The following is a 23,891-nucleotide window of genomic DNA, read 5'->3' on the forward strand; positions in this document are numbered from 1 at the left end:
CCTGAAGGGAAATATATTTAATATAATGATATATTATTAATGAACCAAGACCATAAGCCCTATAAATAACCCGTACAATCACTTCAGTAATTACAACTACTTCACTTTTAGTTCTTCTTTTCGATACCATATCTTAAAGACAAAGCAGACATTACAAAAAGGCTGCCTATAATAATTCCAGGCAAATAAAAAGAGTTTTGTGCAATTTATTAGCACTTTGACAACACCACATCCCTTAAAAGGGGTTATATAGACTAATTGTATAAGAGCTACACTTAAGGACTACAGTCGGGGGGGGGGGGGAACGGTGATTTTATTTATAGGGATCGATACACCAAAACTATACCTACCTACAGAAATATTAATAATTTAACTTTTTGTAGACCAAAATCTAATCTAAAAAAAAAACAACTGTAAAAAAATAAATGATAGTAAAAATGAACATAAAAAGATTTTTTTTCTCTGACAAATTATAAATATTCGTAAGATTAACATAGAGCATTAATCTTTAGTAGCAGCAATTACACAGGTCTCAGCTAATTAAAATAGCAACATTTTTTTTTCCAGTTTTCACACCTATGCTATCAAAAGTAACATCTGAAAATAGTCAGCCATTCTTTTTTTTTTTTTTTTAAAAAGCACTCATCTAGTTCAATCGTTTACCTAAAAATTATGATCAAAAGAGTGCTTTAATGATGGAAAATATTAATGAAAGCATATTCAAAGACTAAATAAAGAGACCACCATTTGCATACTCCATTATAAATCAGTTCAATGCTCAAGAGTAATAATAATAATAAAAAAACAACAATAAAAAAGATTTTTTTTTGTCATGGGAGAAGCGAGAAATGTATTTTACCTACATATAATCACTTAAGAGGGATACAAAAATGTTGTCTCTTTATATGTGTTTTTTGATGTTTTAGTAATAAAAAAAACAAGATGGAACAAATCCTATCTGTAAGTAGCAGCCATAAAGAGCACCTAAAGCCTATGCACTAGGTAGAGACGTGGCCATTCTGTAACCACATAAATGGATGGTCTGTAAACAGTGAAAAGAATTTGGATTATTTCCAGTCCAACAATTATTGAACTGGAGCCACAAGCCTGGAGAAACAGAAAAGATGACTGTGCAGGATGGAAAAAACAATTAAAATACATCTTTTTTACGAATAGCAGACATTTAAGCCTTTCACAAAATTATGGCAAGAAAAAAAAAAGGTTAAATTTTTTTTAAAAAAATTAAATAAAAATCGCATGATTGAAAATGAAAGGATTACCGCAAGTACCAAAATCATGACTATACCCTAACATACAGTATAGTACGGCGAGTGAGCAGAATATGTACAACACTTCCGCAGAATCGGAATACTACATTTTGATGGACTATAAGTAAAAAAAAAAAACAACAAAAAAAACAGCAGGTTTAACGAAAAACCTTTCTAGAAAAAAAAAATCTAAAATTTCAACAGAAATTGGCATAGAATACCTTAGAAGAGTGGGTCTTAAAACCAGTCGCAAGCAACAAAAGTGATTTTATGTAAACCTAGAATAAGAGGGGTTGAGAAAACCGAGCAACTATCTCAGTTTTAGGACAAATGTGACCACCATTCAAGATCAGCCTTAAAAACGCCAGATTTCAATGGTTTAATTGTATTACCAGAATATTTTAATTAGATTATATGACAGGATTCTAATTGTGTTGCTTGTAATTATTCCATGTCCCAAGAGGAATCTTTTCTATTTTTTTTTCCCCCCCCCTCCTTAGCTGCATGCATAATTCATAGTTTTGGGTGTAGACATTTGTACAAGACATATTCCTTCTCTTGTGGAGAGCAGGTAACACTAGGGGTAGGGAGGCAATTACATCACAGGGCTGGGGAGGAAGTGCAAGTGACATGACAACTGCTGTACAACACTGAGGACAACTGCTAGAGGTGACAATGACAGGAAAACAATTACCAGACAAGTGACGCCGGGTGTTGGACTGTTGACAAGATTACCGCTGTCAATAAGGTTAAGTCCCGATACCTGTGATAGAGGGCATTCCTTAGCTAGTGAGCTCTGGTTCATATCTTTCAGTAAGTCCTTCAGAGCGTTGCGAACTGTTATGTGGGACCACTGCTCAGGAGGTAAGTCTTCAAGTTTAGGGCAACTATTAGAGACAGATTAGAGAAGGGATTATTACAAGATTGCATCCTGCTGCAGAACATTCCTTTAAGACAGACAGATTTCATTTTGCGCATCAAGCAGATGCATCTGGAGATTGCTCTCGGTCTCCTGATTGTTCCGATTAGTTAATTACTTTATACAACACATCTGCTGTATTGATGCATGAATTATACATCAGCTGCATGTGGCGACTATTTTTGCATGTTACTTCTACCTTCCTGCTCTGATGCGCTTGGCGAAACAATTTAAGGTGCAATGCCTTCTCACAACTGATCATGAGAAACAGACTTAAGAACATTTCCCCCCCCCCCCCCTTTCTATCGCCATTGGAGTATAAAACAAAAAAAAAAGGAATACAAAAAATATAAAAATCAGATACCAGATTACATTAAGGGTGAAGTCATTCTTTCGCAGAACATACTCAGATGGCATGGTACAGAATATGCAAAAAAAAATTTTTCTGTTAAGTACGTTTTATGTAAAACACCAATTTGTAATGCATATATTGAATTAATTGACTAAATATAATTCAGTACATATAGCAAGGCAAAAAATAAAAACACATTGTCAAAGTGACAACGTTACTTTAGATTTCTTATACACTTTGATTTTGGTCTATGCCTGCCTGTCATGAAACACGGAGATATGGGAATATTACACATCTGCCTCTCCTTCTGAACAAAGCCTGCTATGACTCACCTGTGCAGCTGTATTTTCAGGGTGACCACATGAAAGACGTCTTGAAGCATGTCTGCTACAGTTGCATCGGGGGCATCTGTCACACAGGAGAGTGGAACTGGATTCCATTTACCAACCTGGATTAGCCCTAAACCATGAGGACATATAGAAAAATAAAAAATAAACTATAACGTGGCCTCACCATTTCCACCCAAAGCATAAAAAAGCATAAAAAAATGAACACATCCCACTAACACCATCATATAACACATTTAGAACCAAATATCAAGCAATGTATATGGATCATGACCTGCATAAATTAACAAGAAAAATGAATTCAGAGAAACTAAGGCTTCGATGATTTCACACTTAAAACTCTTTCGAAATAGTCAGCAGCGAATGACGCTGCCTAAATATTAATAAAAACGTGAAAACTGAAAAACAAAACACGTCTAGGTATTCAGTCATAAATGCAAATTGACTCTCAGCATTCCATCTGCTCAGATATGCTCAGCATTTCTCCCTAGATTCTCAGTGGACCATATTATTAAGGTCAATAGGCATGCTAATGATTCAGTGATAACATCTGAAGTCCCTTACAACTAACCATACGATTTACAAAAACAAAACAAAAAAATGACAAAAATATTTCAGATGAAAAAAAAAAAAAACGCATTTGGTTCTGTATTTTCTTACGACTTTTCTATTCACCTTTGGCCTGGGCAGCTGCGCTGTGAGAATATCCGAGGGAGAGCAGAGCCATTTCGATCAACTGGTTGAAAAGCATGTCCTTCCTAACCAACACGAATTCTGCATGTTCTTCTTTGCAGTCGTACTCAATGAAATTTTCATAATGTTCCACGACACAGAAAACTGGAAGCATGTTTCCTATGGACAGGAAAAAAAAACAGAACTGTTGATATCAATGGCCAGTGTGTGTGCGACCACAGACAAAATAACAACGTGCAATAACAACAAAAAAGCTAATTTAGGTTGAGATGATCAAATAGATAACGGAGGACCATACTAAGGGGAAAAAAAGGATCGTTGGTCATGAACGTAAAAGTGCCAAATGTGCGCTTTGCACGTGGAAACTGCTTTTGATGCTTGGTCAAAATAGCTGTCATCTCTGAAGCTTCAAGTCCGGAACCAAAACTTCCCTGGTTATATCACAATACCCCAAAAAAATCCTCGTATTACCCCTCAATTCCAATCAAATGCAAATGCCATCTTAAAAAACAAGGAATTGCAATCAGTTACGACCTAAGCACTAGATATTTCAGAACGTTTACGATCAAGGGTCATATAAAAAATTTGAGTAAAAAACACACAGCACCCACCAGTGACGTGTACTTCTGATTCTCTTCGAGACTATGGAAAATTATCTTAAAACTAACAAATCCTTAAAGGAGTTTTGATCACCAAGGCTTTATGACAGGAGAATGATCTTGCCTAAGTCAAGCAGAGGGCTTCCTCTAGCATATGGATACCTCACTAAAGGTATGTCACGTCAGAAATGTTAGGCTAGCTACTGCAGCGTCCAGAAAAGTGCTTACTCCTCATATATCATAAATGACATAAACGTCAATCGCAAGCTACATGTTCACGTACGTAATCCAGGGCTCGTCGGAGTGCTGCGCTCCACAGCCCAGTTTGGAATACAACAAGTTAACGTCTAGAAAATGATTTCAACGTGTAGGAGGACTGTAGCTATTCTCTTCTGAAGGAGTAGCTAAGTGGGGATTCCTCTGTCTTTGAAGTGGGTGAGGGGAGCTCAATTCATTATGTGAACTCTCCTTGCGACCTTATACAAGTCACTCATTTGTTCTTTCCTGGCACAGAGGAATAGATTACAATCTATTCAATGCAAAGCCTCCCTGCGCTCGAAATGTATGACTGCTGGACCACTGTCTAGAAGAATCTAGATGTTCCATAGCTCGAGGCAATTAAGAGCTTGCTGGCAAATGGGCAGATCTGAATTATCAGATCCCGCTGGCTCATAAACCGTATATTGTTTAGAGAGCGACAAATGTCGAGCCTTCTAAGAAGGGACGGGCTTTCTAGCACCCAAGTGAAGTTCACACGTCCCATATCTATTCCTATGGTCAAGTGATCGGGATTTCACAACAGAACTGTCACACAACTGTTCCTTCTGATCTAATACTTGGCTCAGCTTCCCAGGGCAGCAACTTTATAACTGTCCAGCATTAAAAAAGAGGAAAGCTTTGGTCAGTGCTAAAAATACAAGATGATTCCAACCTGTAGGCACTGCTAGGGCTTTTGCTGAACATTTATGACTCTATGTAAACAACACGTCTACATAAGGAGCAGGGCAAGTCTGTAGAATCCTTGTCTAAAAGTGTCCTGGCATTAAAGTGAACTGTGCAAATATCACATAGTACCAGAGACAGCTGAAATCTCCTATTTAGGAATTTATAGAACTTATAGGTTTGCAGGCGTCACAAAGTCCTCTTATAGAGCCTCGCTCCAGCTCCTCGGTACAATATTAATGCGCTCTCCTCCGAAAGCCATAATAAATTATATTTTTAATGCTTGCTCCTACCCTGGCTTTCTTAAGATGCATACATTCTTGGCAAACAATCAATAAATAGGGTAATCATGAACAGAGGCCAAAGAATTTGCTGAAGTGCAGTTTTTCCATTTTAATAGATAGAGATCTAACAATACCAACTGCTGTGTCTGTTCATTTTAGGATCAATATATGCTTTGTTTTCGCCACCCGAATGCCAAAAAGGAATGATTGTATGATAAATGTTAAACTTGGAGGACAATGACATTCCAGTGCCTTCAACTATGTGCATTCCAGAAGGAAAAAAGAAAAAAACATCTATTATAAAAGTAAATACATATATATGGATTATCTTTTGGAAAAAAAAGAAAAAACATGAAAACATGAGTATGCCCGTCTCCAGCTTGTGGTTATAAAAGCAAAGACCTGTGACCATTTTATCTAACTACGCTTGAGGATCGCACCAAGTGGGTTGAACCAGGTAATGCAATAAATTGAAGTAAAAGAAAAGTAATTAGAATCAAAGGTAATAGGACAATCATGTAGTATACCTGATGAACTGGCACCAGCAGAGGACAAAACAGCTGAAACAAATACCAAAAAAAAAGAAAAAATAAAGAAATCAAAAAGGCGAAAGTAAAACTAAAAGTCTCGATTGGAAGAAAAGAAGCAGCAGCAGTTTCTTCTTCACCTAAAATTCAGGAAGGAAGATGATGGATATTACCTTTTCGGATACTGCTCCTCATCATGTGTGCAGAGTGTCTAAGTGGCACCCCTTGCATTTTTCCTCCTGTGCTTCCAATTCTTCCTCTTCCTAGAGGACTTCCATTCTGCTCAAGGCGGGCTATTTTGGCTGGCGGACCTTTTGGATCGCTTACATTGTTAGACATTTCTGAATGTTCTATCCCCTGAGTTGTCTCGTTCGAATGATCCATGCTCAGTCCCGCCTCTAAGGATCACCTGGCACAATTAAAAAAAAAAAAAAAAAACAGAAGTATTTATAAATCAACGAGGCACACTTGTCTGCAGATAAAAAATTTGCCGTACCCAATTTTACCTGTATAAACATATATTTATATACATGGGCAGAAATAAACGCCACACATAGCTTGGACGAAAATTACTGGTACACATGTACCTCAAGACCAGAGCCAGCCCAATCTCTTAGATTGTACTGTCAGGGACACCTGGGAAGCTGGTCCGTATCGATTTTGCTTAGAAAGTCTCGTCACTGTGTTTTCAGTCAAGAACCTATGACACATCTACGTTACCATCTGTAGTGTCAGTTGGCAAGCAAGCCGACAGGACTAGGAAGACACAATGAGGAGGTTCCTGGATTTTACTTTTATCAGATCTGACAGTTTTAGCTGACATGTTGATTCCAGTAGGAACTTATCATGCCAGGCTCACTTCAACATTAAGGCTGGGTTCACACCTGAGCGTTTTTTCGATAAGCGTTTTTTACAGGCGTTTTTGAGGCGTATTTTGGGGTGTTTTTGCATTTTGGAAACGCGCGTAGTACGCGCGTTTGTGTGATTTACCACAGAGGCATCCAATGAAAAACTGCCACAATACGCGCGACAATACGCCCCAAAGAAACTCCTGTACTTCTTGGGGCGTAGGGCGTTTTACAGCGCGTTCGTACGAGCTGTAAAACGCTCAGGTGAGAACCATGCCCATGACGCTGCCTTTCATCTTTACAAAGGACAACATGTGGTCAAAAGAACGTAGCTAGGAACTGAGATAAGGGTCTACATGGGGTTTCAGATTAAAACTTGTTAGACGATATTTGATAAGACACATATTTACTGACTGCTCATGACCACTATCTCAGCATGTTCACTTCTACTCAACCACTTGCTGCCAGGACCTCTCCATGGTTCACATGAAAATGCCCTTATACAACTCTCATACTCAACATCCATGGAACTTAAAGAAAGCTTTTAAGCAACAGAGAAAGTTACAAGGAGGAATCGATCATTAGAGGGCTGTATTTTTTCCAATGTTATACCAAATATACTGTATGATGTACTAAAACATACTGATGGAAACATACGCGATCAGACCTGTGACCTCCTAACTTCTTCTACGTATCAAAAAAGAATTACTACTTCCTTCCAAGTCCACGGAATGTCCAAACTACAACTTTTCAGCTCTGGAAGTTAGTCAACTATTTATCTCAATAAAATTTGAAATGCCCATGGTATCACTTGTGTGGCCAAACATAACATCTTAAGATATTACCCCTCTCCCATTATATTTCTATCTCAGAAAAATTCTAAGAGGAGACATGATTTTTTTCCTTAGATGAAGGAAATCAGATCTTCTCTTTGCATTATCTAGAGGAGTACAGGGAATATAGTCTAATTATGATGGTCCTGGCTAAGACAACCCAGTAATGATACATGTGGTCTTCTGCAGGATCCACCAATACCTGGACACATTGTGCTGGTCTAGTATTTTCACACACAGCTCAGTCTACTTCTGGAGATGCTGAATTTTCACATCAGCATCAAAATCGACACCAAACATCCAGAAAACATCTAATTTCGCCATTGAAAGTACAGTGCCCAGGGCTAAAGTTCACCAAGATCTCAGTTACAAATAATGACGAGCAGAGCGTACCCACACTGACAGCACAAGGCGGTGACTATTATCTGTAGTTATCCCTGTCAGCCAGAGCCTCTTTCTTCTTAACCCATTCACTCCAAAAAGGGGGGGGGGGGGCGGGGGGGGACTAGAAGGCTCTTCTCAACGATTCTGTCAGGATCACAACAAACATGAATAACCAACAGTACCAGAGGAAGCAGCCAGAGCCCAGGATCTCAGGATTTGTCTGCACACACTTCAGAAATGACTATTTAAGCAGTTCATTCAAGTAAGGATTTGTCTTCCAATTTCAAAGTCACAACCAATTTCTGTGAACCTTCGCAGACAATGACATCAATACTTTAATGAAAGTTCTCAAGACAAGTCTTAAGGAACACTTTGATAACTCTGGATGAGCTATAAACCACTTTCTTTGCCATCTAGAAAAGTTATGACCAAAGTCTTACGAATTAGACGTGGCAACATTGTCATAAATATTTTCCTGGAAGATTTCTGCCACGACTTTTTGCAGAACCGAGTCACCCATACACGTAAGAACAAGGCAGGTGCCTACAAATGTTGGGTCCTCTCTCTAAGCGGCAAGACATCTGGGTCACTTAAGGGTCAAAAGTGGAGATGACACATGCAGTTAATGACCAGTGAAGTCTTTCTGAATCACCCTACGGAGGTTTATAATTACTACTGTGTATATATATAAAGAAGGGGTGTGTTTGTATGTACACACAAGACACGGGGTAAAAAAAAAATAAGGGTCACATGGAGACGGCGCAAATAATGGAAATCAGTCTTAATTTCAGAGTGTTACGGGACTAAGGAAAAGTTTCCACGTCGCTGTCACTCCACATACAATAGTGAAAGGGCATCAATGCTAGCGTCCCAGGAGACACAGGAAGCCTGGGAAGTTCCATCCAAGGCTGCTGCTGCCTCCAGTCCACAATCCCGGCCAGGATTTCCCTTTGACCTTTTAAAGAGACAAAGGAGCAAAGTGCTACACAGTACCACAACACACACTGGAAACAATACTCACCGCTCCACAACATAAAATTTTCAAGGCAAGAGAGCCTGGTGTCCTCACTTTTACGGGGCTCCTTCTTGCAGCCCACCAGCAATCCTCTCTCTCTCTCTTCAATATATTTATATCTTTATGTTCTTCCCCAAAATGGAGGAGGAAAAAAAAAAAATGATAAAAGAAAAAGATCTAGTAGCGATGAGCAAAATGTGCAAGAGGAGGACGAGCCTGATAACTGTACAGATCAAAAAAAAGTAGATCAATACTCAAGAGATTCTCAGAAGAGGAAGAAGCAGCAGCTGGGAGCAGTCACTCGGTCAGTCTGGAGACGTGTCCAAGAAGCTTGCAATCAAATCAAGCCCCAGCATAGTGACAACAGGGGATGGAGATCAAGTATATACGGGGTGCCAGATAACAGAGGGCGGCTACTACCGCCTTCCGCTTAGGTCCATTTAAAAAAAAATTAAATAAAAATAATAATATTATTATTAATATTAAATAAAAAGCAGCAAAGTTTCTTCCAGGATCTGAGGAGAGGAGCTGATCTCCCAGGCAGGCAGTAGTTGACAGGTGGACCTGTATGTATAAGTAGATGGGAGGTAGGTAGGGGTGGGAGCTGATAACACAGATGGGGGAATGAGGGGGGGGGGGAGTAGGAGAAATAAATAAATAATAACAATAAATGGAAGAAAAGACAAGTGAGGAAAGTGAGAGCAGCAGCTCCAGTCCTTGTCACAGGGGGAGGGAGGAAGGCAGGGAAGTGCTCAGTAGTTTCTCACAATGCAGGAGGATGAGGGTCTTCTCCGTCCACAATGGGCAGAGGATGGGAGTTGTGCTGCTCCAGTCAGGGGTGTGCTGTGTGCTGTGTATTGTGTTGTGTCCGGAGCTGCTTTGCTTCTCTCTCTCTCTGCGTTTCTGTGTCCCCATTAAATTATTAGTTGTATTGACTCATCACTCCTCCTCCTCCTCCTCCTGCTGCCGCCGCCGCTCTCTATTATCGCTCGGGCTAATAATAAGGAGGATTCTGCCGCCGCCGCCGCCGCTCTCCCAGTAGATGTCGGTGCTGTTGCTGCAGCTTCTTCTTCCTCCTCCTCATTTTAATACAAAATAGAAGCAGCCAGGCCACCGCCGGAGCTCCAGCTCCCTTCCTGCAGCCCCAAGCCCTTCCCTGGCGGCCCCGGATCAGCCGACGTCCTGGGAGAGAGACAGAGGAGGAGGAGGAGAGACATGATGAGAGGGGGAGGAGAGCGGCAGGCTCGAATAAATGGAATCAGGCTGGGGAATATACAGGGAAGTCCGGGGAAGGGGCATTGGTGCAGCGGGAGGAGGGAGGGAGGGGGCAATTATCAGGGTAGATGGATGAGGGGGAGTTAGCAGGAGGAGGGGGGCGGCGGGGGGGGTGAGAATTGGGATTTCCGGACGCGCAAGAATCTCTAATCTTCTTGATTAGAGTGAGGAGGCTGCACGCAGATTATACACAATAGCCAGAATAACAGGGAGCAGTGTGAGGGGAAGGGCGGAGGAGGCGGGAAGGCAGCGCACAGTGACATCCACACGTACAGGAGGAGGAGTGTGCAGCCACTGACACGGCCCTCAGCCAGCCTGTCACCGCTTAACCCCTTCACTCAGGTGCCAGCAGGGGAAGCGCAGGAAAGTACTTTTCTGGTACTTTGTAAACTGCATTAAGGTGACAGAGTCCAGTGACATCAGGAAGATGGCTTCTTATTCCTCACTGTCTGATTCACATCGGTTGTGTTTTCCGCCTTTTTTTAAATGAATTATGAGGAGAACTTTTCGCCAGTAATAAAACAAGTTGCGCTCAGCTGTCCGGAGGCAAATGGCACACCAATGGGCACCAAAGTGGGCACAACAGAGTGTCCTTTAATGGGTTAAATTAATTTGAGCCGAGGGTGGTATCCTGCATCATATGCAGTTGAGTTCAGCCTAGCCTGAACTGAACTGCTTCTTTCCACAAAAACTGGCATCAAAGTGGGCAGACGGGCACCAGGGGTGTACGTAGCCTTTCTGCTGCCTGAGGCGAAAACTGAAACGCCGCCCCTACCCCCCAATGCCAATTTCTTAACCTAACCCCTTCCGTCCAGGCTCCAGCCCTACTGTTAAAGACATACTTGGAAAATATTACTACATACAGAGCTACAAAGCATACAGGGTAATACAGCGCCACATACTGTGCCCATGGTCCTTCCCAATACTATACCGCAGAAACAGATAATCCCCCTTCCGCTGCCCCCTCTTGCCCCTTCCTGGTGCTGCCTGAGGCAATCACCTCACCTCATTGGTGGTGCACCCCTTACGGACACTTTTCAGTGATTTGAATAAGTAACATGTTTTTACAGGGTTAAATCAATTCCAGCCACGGATGTCACCCTTCGAACATACAGAGGGTGATGCCCCACATCAGATGCATTTTAGTTCAGCCTGGCCCGAGCAGGTTCTTGGCACAAGAACAGGCATCGAATAGTGTTGGTCGCGAATATTCTAATCGCAAATTTTTAGCGCGAATATTGGCACTTCGAGAATTTGTGAAGATGTAGAATATAGTAACCTCCCTTCTTGCTTGTGGGCCAATAAGAAGGCTGCAATGTCTTTGTCTGAGCTTAGCAACATCCCTAGCAACCAATAGGAAAGCCCTTACTATATAAGAACCTCCCCAGCAGCCATTTTCTGCAGTTTTTTTGCAGTTCTGAGAGAGAGCAGTGACATTGCTGACAGTGCTTTCATCTGGATCCTTATTCAATTACATTAGATAGTTAGCTCATATACAGTACAGACCAAAAGTTTGGACACACCTCATTCAAAGAGTTTTCTTTATTTTCATGACTATGAAGGCATCAAAACTAAGAATTAACACATGTGGAATTATATACATAACAAACAAGTGAAACAACTGAAAATATGTCATATTCTAGGTTCTTCAAAGTAGCCACCTTTTGCTTTGATTACTGCTTTGCACACTCTTGGCATTCTCTTGATGAGCTTCAAGAGGTAGTCACCTGAAATGGTCTTCCAACAGTCTTGAAGGAGTTCCCAGAGATGCTTAGCACTTGTTGGCCCTTTTGCCTTCACTCTGCGGTCCAGCTCACCCCAAACCATCTCGATTGGGTTCAGGTCCGGTGACTGTGGAGGCCAAGTCATCTGGCGCAGCACCCCATCACTCTCCTTCATGGTCAAATAGCCCTTACTTTCAAAGTTTTCCCAATTTTTCGGCTGACTGACTGACCTTCATTTCTTAAAGTAATGATGGCCACTCGTTTTTCTTTACTTATCTGCTTTTTTCTTGCCATAATACAAATTCTAACAGTCTATTTAGTAGGACTATCAGCTGTGTATCCACCTGACTTCTCCTCAACGCCACTGATGGTCCCAACCCCATTTATAAGGCAAGAAATCCCACTTATTAAACCTGACAGGGCACACCTGTGAAGTGAAAACCATTTCAGGGGACTACCTCTTGAAGCTCATCAATAGAATGCCAAGAGTGTGCAAACCAGTAATCAAAGCAAAAGGTGGCTACTTTGAAGAACCTAGAATATGACATATTTTCAGTTGTTTCACACTTGTTTGTTATGTATATAATTCCACATGTGTTAATTCATAGTTTTGATGCCTTCATAGTCATGAAAATAAAGAAAACTCTTTGAATGAGAAGGTGTGTCCAAACTTTTGGTCTGTACTGTATATAATACAGATAGTTAGTGGGAGATAGTCAGTGTAGGTTAGATAGTGATATAGTGTGGCAGGGGCGTAGCTAAAGGCTCATGGGCCCTGCTGCAAGAGTTCAGCTTGCCCCCCCCCCCACACACACACACCTCTCCTCAGTGCTTTATGGCAAGGGGCAGGGGTGCTCCTAGCCTTTCTGCCTGAGGCGAAAATTGAAACGCCCCCCCCAATGCCAAATTCTCAACCTAACCCATTCCCTCCAATCCTGCTGTTAAAGGGGTTGTCCTCTTTTTACTACTGATGACCTATCCTCAAGATAGGTCATCAATATCAGAACCGGCGGGCACCCCCACGATCAGCTGTTTTAAGAGAGGGCAGGGCTCATATGAGAGCTGCTTTCTCTGCTCTGTTCACCTGCTCGCCGCTGCAATTGCAGTGATGAGCAGGTAAAAAGAGCAGAGAAGGCAGCGCTCATACGAAAAAAAAAGCAGACAACCCCTTTAAAGACATACTTGGAAAAGATTTGTTAAAGAAATTATCCAGCTTTTCTGAAAGTGGATATTATAAAGGACTTTATGTTTCCATTTCTCTGTGTGCGCAATAGAAAATGGCGACAGCTTACAGCTGAAAAACAAGAATTAAGCTGAAAGACAATGTTAGCATCTGTGTGTGTTAAGATAAGATAAGCGTTTGTGCGTGCTAATAACCAAATATGCATTCCTTGCTAAAAACACAGTCTTAGCTATTACCTCGATAGTGGAATATTAAAAAGCCCACAGAATATTAACCAATCAATAGATGGATTCAGTTCTAACCAATTAGAAGTACTATATGTGTACTAATCAGAAGCCATTATTGAAATATCTGGAAACCAATCATGTTTTACTTTGAGAGGTTACACCCTTTGAACTGTGTATAAATAAAGGGGCTAGGACACTCCCTTTTTGGGATCCTGGCAGAATTTTGAACTATGCGCTGACCTCATTTTCCTCCGTCAACGTCATTCACCTAAACACGTGGCAACGATCATCACGTGACTGACCCTTGGTCTGCCACGACACATTACATACAGCGCTACAGAACATATAGGGTAATACAGCGCCACATATGTACCTCTTACATCCAGTGATGTCTCCTCTGATGTAGATATTCTCTTTCCTCATCTTCTCCTTTCAGACTAGACCGCCATGATGATTTCTTTTAGCCGCGTCTTGTCTCTGAAGAGTTTAACAAACAGACATCTTACTTTCCTACTTTTCCATCATCCTCACCTTCTTAACACTATATTCTGCCCCCCCCCCCCACCCCAATACTATACTGCAGAAACAGTCCCCCTGAAAATACTGGTACCACACAGTGTGTCAGTACATAAAATACCCCCTTACCTTTCAGATCAGACCCCCATATCAAACCCCAGATGAGGACCCCCCCCTCCACATCTCACACCAAACCCCCTTTAAACCTCTGTCAGACCCCATATCAGACCTCCATGTCAGACCCGGCTCCAATATAAGACCTCAGATGAGACCCCGTTAAACCTCCATACCTCCATATAAGACCCCCATTAGACCTCCAAACCCCCAATCAGACCCCCATTAGACCTGTAGACCCACAATCGGACCCCCATTAGACCTCTCTAGATGCCCAGTCAGACCCTTTAGATGCTCAATCAGACCCCCATTTGACCTCAGGCCAGAACCTCTAGACCCCCATTAGACCTCCAAACCCCCATATCTGACCCCAATTAGATCTCCAGACCCCCATTAGACCTCTACACCCCAAACAGACCCCCATTAGACCTCCAGACCCCCATTAGACCTCTCTAGACCTCCAGTTAGACTCTCAATCAGACCCTTCAGGCCCCAAATCAGACCGTTCAGACCCTCCAGATTCCTAATCAGACCCCCAATCAGACCTCAGATCAGACTATAAAATAAATAAACAAACTTACCTCTCCTGCTCTGCCGCTCCTCTACCGGTCAGGCTGTCTTCCCAGCTCTCATCTCTTCCCAGGGCCCGCGCTGCTGTCACCTGACCTCCTGCAGCGTCAGGTCAGAATACGCTGTGTACGTCATGATGCTGCAGGCAGCCAGGGCACAGTAGCGCGGGCCCCAGGAAGAGCGAGCAGGAGGAGGGGTAAGTAATGTTCAGTGCTCACATTCCATAATGGAAGCGCTCACTAGTATTCCCTTTATAAGATGCACTGCATCTTATTAAAGAAAATATAGAGCACCACTGGCTTAGGGGCACAGTCGCAACTGCGACCCCTATAGTTACGCCAGTGAGTGCAGGGTGTTAGGTAGTGTGATAGGAATTACTGTTTCTCTGCTGTCCATACATACATGCTACAGACATAATGCTGTGATGTCATAACAATACTTAGTGCACCAATCAGTAATATCTACTCAGACCTGATAAAATGTAAAATTGCATGTATTGCACAAAAAATATGCGCATCATTAGTGCCGATTTGCACAATCGCGAAAATAATGACGAGATCACAAATTCTAGAATTCGCTAATTTATTGCAAATATGCGAAAACAAATATTGCCTATGCCGCTCATCAATAGCATCAAACAGTTTTTAGTTCAGCCTGCCCCATAGAGGTTCTTGGCACATGAAGTGGCATCAAAGTGGGCAGACACTTTTCACGGATTTGAATAAGTAACTGGTTTTAAAGGGTTAAATGAATTGGAGCTAATGATCTCACACTGCCCACATGCAGAGAGGGTGATACCACACATCATATGCAGTATAGTTCAGCTTTCCCTGAATAGGTTTTTATAGGCATAACAACTGGCATCAAAGTGATAAGACGGACATGTTTCAGTGACTTGAATAAGCATAATGTTTTTACAGGGTTAAATAAATTTGGGCCACTGATCATACAGAGGGTGATGCCCCGCATCATATGCAGTTGGGTTCAGCCTACCCTGAATCGGTTCTTGGCACAAGATTTGGCATCAAAGTGAGCAGACACTTTTTACTGGTGTGTTTAAAGGGTTAAATTAATGTGGGCCACTGATCTCATACTGCCAACGTACAGAGGGCAGTACTCATCACCATATGCAGTTTAATTTTGCCTGGCCCGAATAGGTTCTTGGCACAAAAACTGGCATCAAAGTGGGCAGACAGACACTTTTCATTGACTTGAATTTTACAGGGTTAAATCAATTCCGATCATGGATCTCACACTTTGAACATACAGAAGGTGATGCCCTGCATCACATGCAGTTTAGTTAGGCCTGGCCCGAACAGGTTCTTGGTACAATAACAGGCATAAACGTGGGCAGATGGACAGTTTTTACTGATTTGAATAAGAAACTGGTGTTTTTAAAGGGTTAAATGAATTTGGGCCACTGCCAACATGCAGAAGGTGATGCACCACACTCTTCCTGACCCTGAGACTTCCAGGGTGATGGTTCAGACCCTTCCCTTCTGTGAGCCTTGCATCTCGGTGGGGGGGGGGGGGGGGGCGCAAACTCAGTGTCCCCTGGATTTTTGGCTAACTAAAGGAGCACTGACAGACTTTGAGAGAGGTATGGGGTGCCAGCTCCCACCACACTTCACTCTCAAATCCTTGTGAGAAATTCTGCACAATGGTTTAATACCCCCTGGGGGCTTAGCTCGGCTGGAGTTTTAGTAATAGGTCCAGAAGACTAATGGCCTCCCCAGGGGCTGAATTGTCCCTTGGAGATTTCATCCATTCAGCATTTTAAATGTGACAAGCCCCAGGGAGCAAGGTCAAGCTAGTGCGTATGGGTCACTCCCTGATGGAGGCTGGCAGAGGACTGCTATGAGAGCTAAATGTCTGACTACCACCGTGTGGACAGTGATTTCCACTGCTCCCAGGGACATGCGTGGATGAAAGGGTTTGGATGATATTCCGAGGGATACATCCTTTCTGCCACCAGTGTAAAATATGTCAAAAGTGCTTGCATTGGGCAGTAGGCATCCCATGGTGAGCCTCATTCTCCACAAACCTCTCTGGAGATGGTCGTTCAGCTATGGACCGTCTCGTTGGATGATGGCCCTAGTCCCTCTCTCTTTCACCGTGTAAAAGTTCAGGGGGCTGATGAGGCGCGTGGGCAGCGCTGGGAGAATTCTTCACTGAGGGCTGGCGGCTGCCCAGCATCAATGCATCTCGCCCAGACGGGAGGAGTCCCTCTCTCATCCCTGGTGTCGGGCAGCGCTGGAAAGCAGAGTGCTTCACCAATGGCTGGCGGCTGTCCAGCATCAAAGCCTCTCAGCCAGATGTGAGGAGTCCCCCTCTCATGCCTGGTGGCGGGCAGCACTGGAAGACAGAGTGGCTACCCAGCATCAAAATGTCTTAGCCGAATGTGAGGTACATGTGGTCCAGCTCTTCTCCCTGGAGATGGGAAGTCAGAACAAAAAGGCGAATTCTCTCTTCACCGAGTTTCTGTGGTATATTTCTGCCACAGATAGTGGAAAATAGGGCAACTTGGTAACTTGGTGTCCATCATATGCCAGATCTAGAACCTCCATGCCTTTCTGTAATTTGTTAAAGATCTGTGGCTTGAATTCATTTAACACCAGTTACTTATTCAGATCAGTAAAAACAAGTCTGCCCACTTTGATGCCAGTTAATGTGTCCAGAACCTGTTCAAACCAGGCTGAACATAACTGCATATTATGTGACATACGACCGTCTGTATACTGGCCATGTGAGATCAGTCACCTGAATTTATTCAACCCTTTAAAAACACCATTTATTTATTCAAATCAGGGAAAAGGGTCTGTCTGCCCACTTTGATGTCATTTCTTGTGAGAAGAACCTGTTAGAGCAATTCTGAACTTAACTAAATAAATGTCGGGTACCACCCTCTGTATGTCGGCAGTGTTAGATCAGTGGCCTGAATTCATTTAACCTGTTAACCGACACCCTGTTGTGCCCACTTTGATGCCCAAGTGTGTGCCAGTCATTTCAGTTTTCATGCCCCTTTGAACTTAATTTACCTCAGGACAGCTCAGTGCAACTTATTTTATTACTGGCAAGACGTTCTCCTCATAATTCAAACGATGTGAGTAAGAAACTGATGAATAAGAAACCAACTTCAGCTTCATCATCATGAGGCCTATGAAAATGTTCTTATCAGCAGGCTGTAGAGATGTGTGCTTCATGAGCCTTAGGCTCCATTCAAACGTCCGCAAAATTGGTCCGCATCCGTTCCGCAATTTTGCGGAACGGGTGCGGACCCATTCATTCTCTATGGGGACGGAATGGATGCGGACAGCACACAGTGTGCTGTCCGCATCCGCATTTGCGGTGCGCGGCCCCGATCTTTGGGTCCGCAACTCCGCAAAAAGATAGAGCATGTCCTATTCTTGTCCGCAGCTTGCGGACAAGAATAGGCATTTCTATGGGGGTGCCGGGCTGGTGTGTTGCGGACCCGCAATTTGTGGGTCCGCAACACAGCACGGACGTGTGAATGCAGCCTTAAAGGGATATTCCAGTTATTTCAAGTTTTCCTCTATCCACAGAATAGGGAATGACGAATACATGGAAATGAATGGCGTGACACACTCGACCTGTCGCTCCAGGGTATAGGGCCCAAGTTCTTGTGATTGGTGGGGGTTCCAGTGGTGAGGCTCCCATCGATCAAAGGCCTACTCAGACAACCATGGGGCCACCCTGCCCGTGTTGTGGACCACGGGTCCACAAAACACAGCACTGCCCAAGTGCCCTCTGCATCACAGTGCAGACCCATTGACTTAAATAGGTCCGCAGGATGCAGCGCAAGATAGTTCTGGCTTTTGCGGCACAGATTCACAGACCCGCAATCACATGGAAGCATTTCCGTGGTCTTCTGGGTCCATGCCTCCTCGCCGTTAAGGATAGAACATGTCCTATCTTTCTCCACATCTTGCGGATCGCGGACCCATTGAAGTCAAAGGGCCTGCACCTTGATGCAGATTGCACAAGTCTTGAACCTGTGTTTTGGCGATCTGCAGTTTGTGGTCCGCAACATGTGCATGGCGGTCCCATGGCCTTGTGAGTGGGGCCTAATAGTTATCGCCTATCCCCCTAACTAGAATACCCCTTTAAACACTGATTATTGTTTGAACTTTCATATCGTCATTCGAATTTCAGAAAACATGCAGCAATCAACTAACGAGTGATACAGAGTTCATTTTCCATCGGCCTGACTGAAAGATTGTGGTTTGTTGTCACCACATCTCCCTGTCTGATCAGAAATCTGCCAGTTGTTAGCGGTGTAAAAGATCTAGGGGCAAAAAAGAAACGATCACAATAAGCAAACAACGAAACATATTCAGAGATTACTGTTCTGTGTAATCCAATGTCTTTTGAATGTAAACGATTCCCTAAATCATCACTCGTAAAAATATCTGCCCATTTAATAGGACCCTTAGAAATGCATCTGTGCTGCACGCTGTATACACACTATATACACATATTTCTGCATTACATGCATTGTACACACACACAGCTCTGCATTGTCCTCCTCACTGCATTTCATGAGCTTTAGAAATACATCTGTTCTGCCTGCTCTACATAGCTCTGCACTGTTTGCCTTGTACATATACAGCTCTGCTCTGTATGCCATGTACATACACAGCTCTGCAATGTATGCCATGTACATACACAGTTCTGCACTGTATGCCTTATACATACACAGCTCTGCACTGTATGCCATGTACATATACAGCTCTGCACTGTATGCTTTGTACATACAAAGCTCTGCACTGTATGCCTTGTACATACATAGCGCTGCACTGTATGCCTTGTACATAGACAGCTCTGCACTGTATGCTTTGTACATACACAGCTCTGCACTGTATGCCTTGTACATACATAGCTCTGCACTGTATGCCTTGTACATAGACAGCTCTGCACTGTATGCTTTGTACATACACAGCTCTGCACTGTATGCCTTGTACATACATAGCTCTGCACTGTATGCCTTGTACATAGACAGCTCTGCACTGTATGCTTTGTACATACACAGTTCTGCACCGTATGCCTTGTACATACACAGCTCTGCACTGTATGACGCAATCAGGAGAAAATGGGTAACACATTGTGGGGTATTTTTTCTCCTGTTACCCCTAGTGAAAAAATTTACTGAATTAGAAAAATTTGGGGCTTATGCAACATTTTATTGGAAGAAATTAAACTTTTCATTTTCAAAGGCAAGCGTTTCTGAATTTCTAAAAACACTTGTGGGGCCAAATTACTCAGTACAATCCCCTATAAGTTCTTTGAGGAGTATAGTTTCCAAAATAGAGTCCCTTTTTTGGGGTTTCCACTGTAGTGGTATCTCAGGTTCTCTTCAAATGTGACATGGTACCCGAAAACCATTCCAGCAAAATCTGCCCTCCAAAAACCATATGGCTCTTAGTGTGCGATGACCACATATGGGATCTTTATGTAAACTGCAGAGCAATAAATATTGAGATTTTTTTCCCTGTTAACCCTTGCCATGTTACAGGAAAAAATGGGTAAAAATGGAAACTCTGCAAAACAGTAACATTTAAGAACTTCACATTCATTTTGCTTTAAAGGGGTTGCCCAAGTTATGAAAAAAATATACCACTGTAAATGGGCAGCAATATATAACTAAGCTAAGCAAGTTTTAGGCAAAAAAAATATATATTTTCTAATTTCCCTGGTTCTCTTCTGGCCCTTAGTTTACCTGCAAAAACAACAATATTTGCCCCTCCCCCTGCTCTGCAAAGGGAGTGAATACAAGTCCTGCCCTGAGTGACATGTCTGACTGCTGGGATACTCAGCAGCATGTTGTATGTGTAGGACTACAAGTCCCTGCTGTACAATGACACTGCTGATACACACAGGATCTTCTACCTACCTGTTATTGTGCAATGCTCTGCAGAACTCTTCTAGTCTGTCAGCTCCTATGCCCAGCATTTTTCTCCTCACTGCCTGCAGCTACTCAGTAAAGCCTTCAGCCCTGAGTCTGTGCTACTGAAGGGGTAAAGTTTTCCCTGAAGAATCCAGGGAGAGAGCAGACAGCAGTGCAGGGGGTGTGGCCAGCACAGTGACCTCTCCTGTACAGATACACATCTGCTCTCTCAGGTTTGTGTACGAAACATCATCTGAGCAGGGAGAGAAGCTGACATCACAGGTCATGTGACCCTCAGTGAAATATGAGAAAGCAGCAACTGGAGATAAAGTAAGTAAATTGTAAAGTCCTTACATTTGCCTACATACAAAGAACAAAAAATAACTCAGAAAACCCCTTTAATTGCTGTGGAAAAAAAAAGTTTTTAAATCAGTTTTGAATAATTTGAGGGGTTTAGTTTCTAAAATTGGGTCATTTATGGGTGATTTCTATTAGGCTACTTTCACACTACCGTTCAGAGCGGATCCGTCTGCTGTCTGCACAGACGGATCCGCTCCTATAATGCAGATGTTTGGATCCGTTCAGAATGGATCCGTCTGCATTATAGCTTAGAAAAAATTCTAAGTGTGAAAGTAGTTCAGACGGATCCGTCCAGACTTTACATTGAAAGTCAATGGGCGACGGATCCATTTGAAGATTGAGCCATATTGTGTCATCTTCATTGTAAGTCTGGACATTGTAAGTCTGGACGGATCCGTTTGCCTCCGCACAGCCAGGCGGACATCCAAACGCTGCAAGCAGCGTTCAGGTGTCCGCTTGCTGAGCGGAGCGGAGGCTGAACGCTGCCAGACTGATGCATTCTGAGCGGATCCGCATCCACTCAGAATGCATTAGGGCAGTACGGATGCGTTCGGGGCCGCTTGTGAGCCCCTTCAAACGGAGCTCACAAGTGGAACCCCGAACGCTAGTGTGAAAGTAGCCTTATGTAAGCCCCTCAAAGTCACTTCAGAACTGAACTGGTCCTTGGAAAAAGTTGGTTTTGGAAATGTTCTTGAAAAATTTCTTCTAACATACTAAGCCTTCTAACGTCTTAAAAAAGAAAATTGAATTTACTAAATGATGCCGACATCAAGTAGACACATGGTGAATGTTAATAAATAACTATTTTAAAAAGTATCACTATCTGTCTTAAAAGCAGAGAAATAAAAAAATTGAAAATAGAGAATTTTTCTAAATGTTCTGTCTTTTTCTGCAATCTAAAATTTAAAGATTTAAACATTAAGGTAAACATATCGACTCAAATTTACCACGAACGTGAAGTATATTGTGTCACGAAAAAATATTCTATGAGCCTCTTGGATAATTAAAAGCATTCCAAAGTTATTACTATATAAAGTAAAATTAGATCTGCAAAATTAGGAAGGTAAAAAAATGCGCTGTCCACAACCGTTCAGCTGAAGTTCTGCTCTGCAAAGGGAGTGAATACAAGTCCTGCCCTGAGTGACATGTCTGACTGCTGGGATACTCAGCAGCATGTTGTATGTGTAGGACTACAAGTCCCTGCTGTACAATGACACTGCTGATACACACAGGATCTTTTACCTACCTGTTATTGTGCAATGCTCTGCAGAACTCTTCTAGTCTGTCAGCTCCTATGCCCAGCATTTTTCTCCTCACTGCCTGCAGCTACTCAGTAAAGCCTTCAGCCCTGAGTCTGTGCTACTGAAGGGGTAAAGTTTTCACTGAAGAATCCAGGGAGAGAGCAGACAGCAGTGCAGGGGGTGTGGCCAGCACAGTGACCTCTCCTGTACAGATACACATCTGCTCTCTCAGGCTTGTGTACGAAACATCATCTGAGCAGGGAGAGAAGCTGACATCACAGGTCATGTGACCCTCAGTGAAATATGAGAAAGCAGCAACTGGAGATAAAGTAAGTAAATTGTAAAGTCCTTACATTTGCCTACATACAAAGAACAAAAAATAACTCAGAAAACCCCTTTAATTGCTGTGGAAAAAAAAAGTTTTTAAATCAGTTTTGAATAATTTGAGGGGTTTAGTTTCTAAAATTGGGTCATTTATGGGTGATTTCTATTAGGCTACTTTCACACTACCGTTCAGAGCGGATCCGTCTGCTGTCTGCACAGACGGATCCGCTCCTATAATGCAGATGTTTGGATCCGTTCAGAATGGATCCGTCTGCATTATAGCTTAGAAAAAATTCTAAGTGTGAAAGTAGTTCAGACGGATCCGTCCAGACTTTACATTGAAAGTCAATGGGCGACGGATCCATTTGAAGATTGAGCCATATTGTGTCATCTTCATTGTAAGTCTGGACATTGTAAGTCTGGACGGATCCGTTTGCCTCCGCACAGCCAGGCGGACATCCAAACGCTGCAAGCAGCGTTCAGGTGTCCGCTTGCTGAGCGGAGCGGAGGCTGAACGCTGCCAGACTGATGCATTCTGAGCGGATCCGCATCCACTCAGAATGCATTAGGGCAGTACGGATGCGTTCGGGGCCGCTTGTGAGCCCCTTCAAACGGAGCTCACAAGTGGAACCCCGAACGCTAGTGTGAAAGTAGCCTTATGTAAGCCCCTCAAAGTCACTTCAGAACTGAACTGGTCCTTGGAAAAAGTTGGTTTTGGAAATGTTCTTGAAAAATTTCTTCTAACATACTAAGCCTTCTAACGTCTTAAAAAAGAAAATTGAATTTACTAAATGATGCCGACATCAAGTAGACACATGGTGAATGTTAATAAATAACTATTTTAAAAAGTATCACTATCTGTCTTAAAAGCAGAGAAATAAAAAAATTGAAAATAGAGAATTTTTCTAAATGTTCTGTCTTTTTCTGCAATCTAAAATTTTAAGATTTAAACATTAAGGTAAACATATCGACTCAAATTTACCACGAACGTGAAGTATATTGTGTCACGAAAAAATATTCTATGAGCCTCTTGGATAATTAAAAGCATTCCAAAGTTATTACTATATAAAGTAAAATTAGATCTGCAAAATTAGGAAGGTAAAAAAATGCGCTGTCCACAACCGTTCAGCTGTTCCGCAAATTATATAACATGTCTGTAATAGGGACTAAGGAAAGTGCGGGATGCGCATGGTCGGTATCAGCATTTTGAAGATACGCTGTTTGCAGACCTCAAAATACATACGGTCGTGTGCATGATGTCTAAAAAGTATCATACTTGCAAGACTCTAAGGCTACTTTCACATCAGCGTTTTTCCTTTCCGGTATTGAGATCCGGCAGAGGATCTCAATACCGGAGGAAAAAGCTTCTGATTTTGTCCCCATTCATTTTCAGTGGGCCAAATGGAATGGAGTGCACCAGAATGCATTCTGTTCCATTTGG

At 42.6% G+C, this 23,891-nt stretch overlaps 1 protein-coding gene across 6 annotated transcripts in view; it reads right to left on the reverse strand.

Moving 5' to 3' along the window:
• Positions 1-23,891, reverse strand: part of SATB1 (SATB homeobox 1) — a 195,454-nt gene that overhangs the window by 85,497 nt on the left and 86,066 nt on the right. For 3 of the 6 annotated variants that reach the window (XM_040432956.1, XM_040432953.1, XM_040432951.1), the window contains exons 1-5: positions 9,018-10,377; positions 6,105-6,340; positions 3,562-3,738; positions 2,872-2,998; positions 1,963-2,155 (exon numbers count right to left, since the gene is read on the reverse strand). In XM_040432956.1, coding sequence (XP_040288890.1) covers positions 1,963-2,155; positions 2,872-2,998; positions 3,562-3,738; positions 6,105-6,315 — 708 coding nt within the window. In that variant the 5' untranslated portion in view covers positions 6,316-6,340; positions 9,018-10,377. Of the gene's footprint in view, positions 1-1,962; positions 2,156-2,871; positions 2,999-3,561; positions 3,739-6,104; positions 6,341-9,017; positions 10,378-23,891 lie in introns of those variants that run through there. The other 3 variants (XM_040432955.1, XM_040432954.1, XM_040432952.1) reach the window with 2 other exon arrangements.

Source organism: Bufo bufo, chromosome 5 (assembly GCF_905171765.1).
Source record: "Bufo bufo chromosome 5, aBufBuf1.1, whole genome shotgun sequence".
NCBI lineage: Eukaryota > Metazoa > Chordata > Amphibia > Anura > Bufonidae > Bufo > Bufo bufo.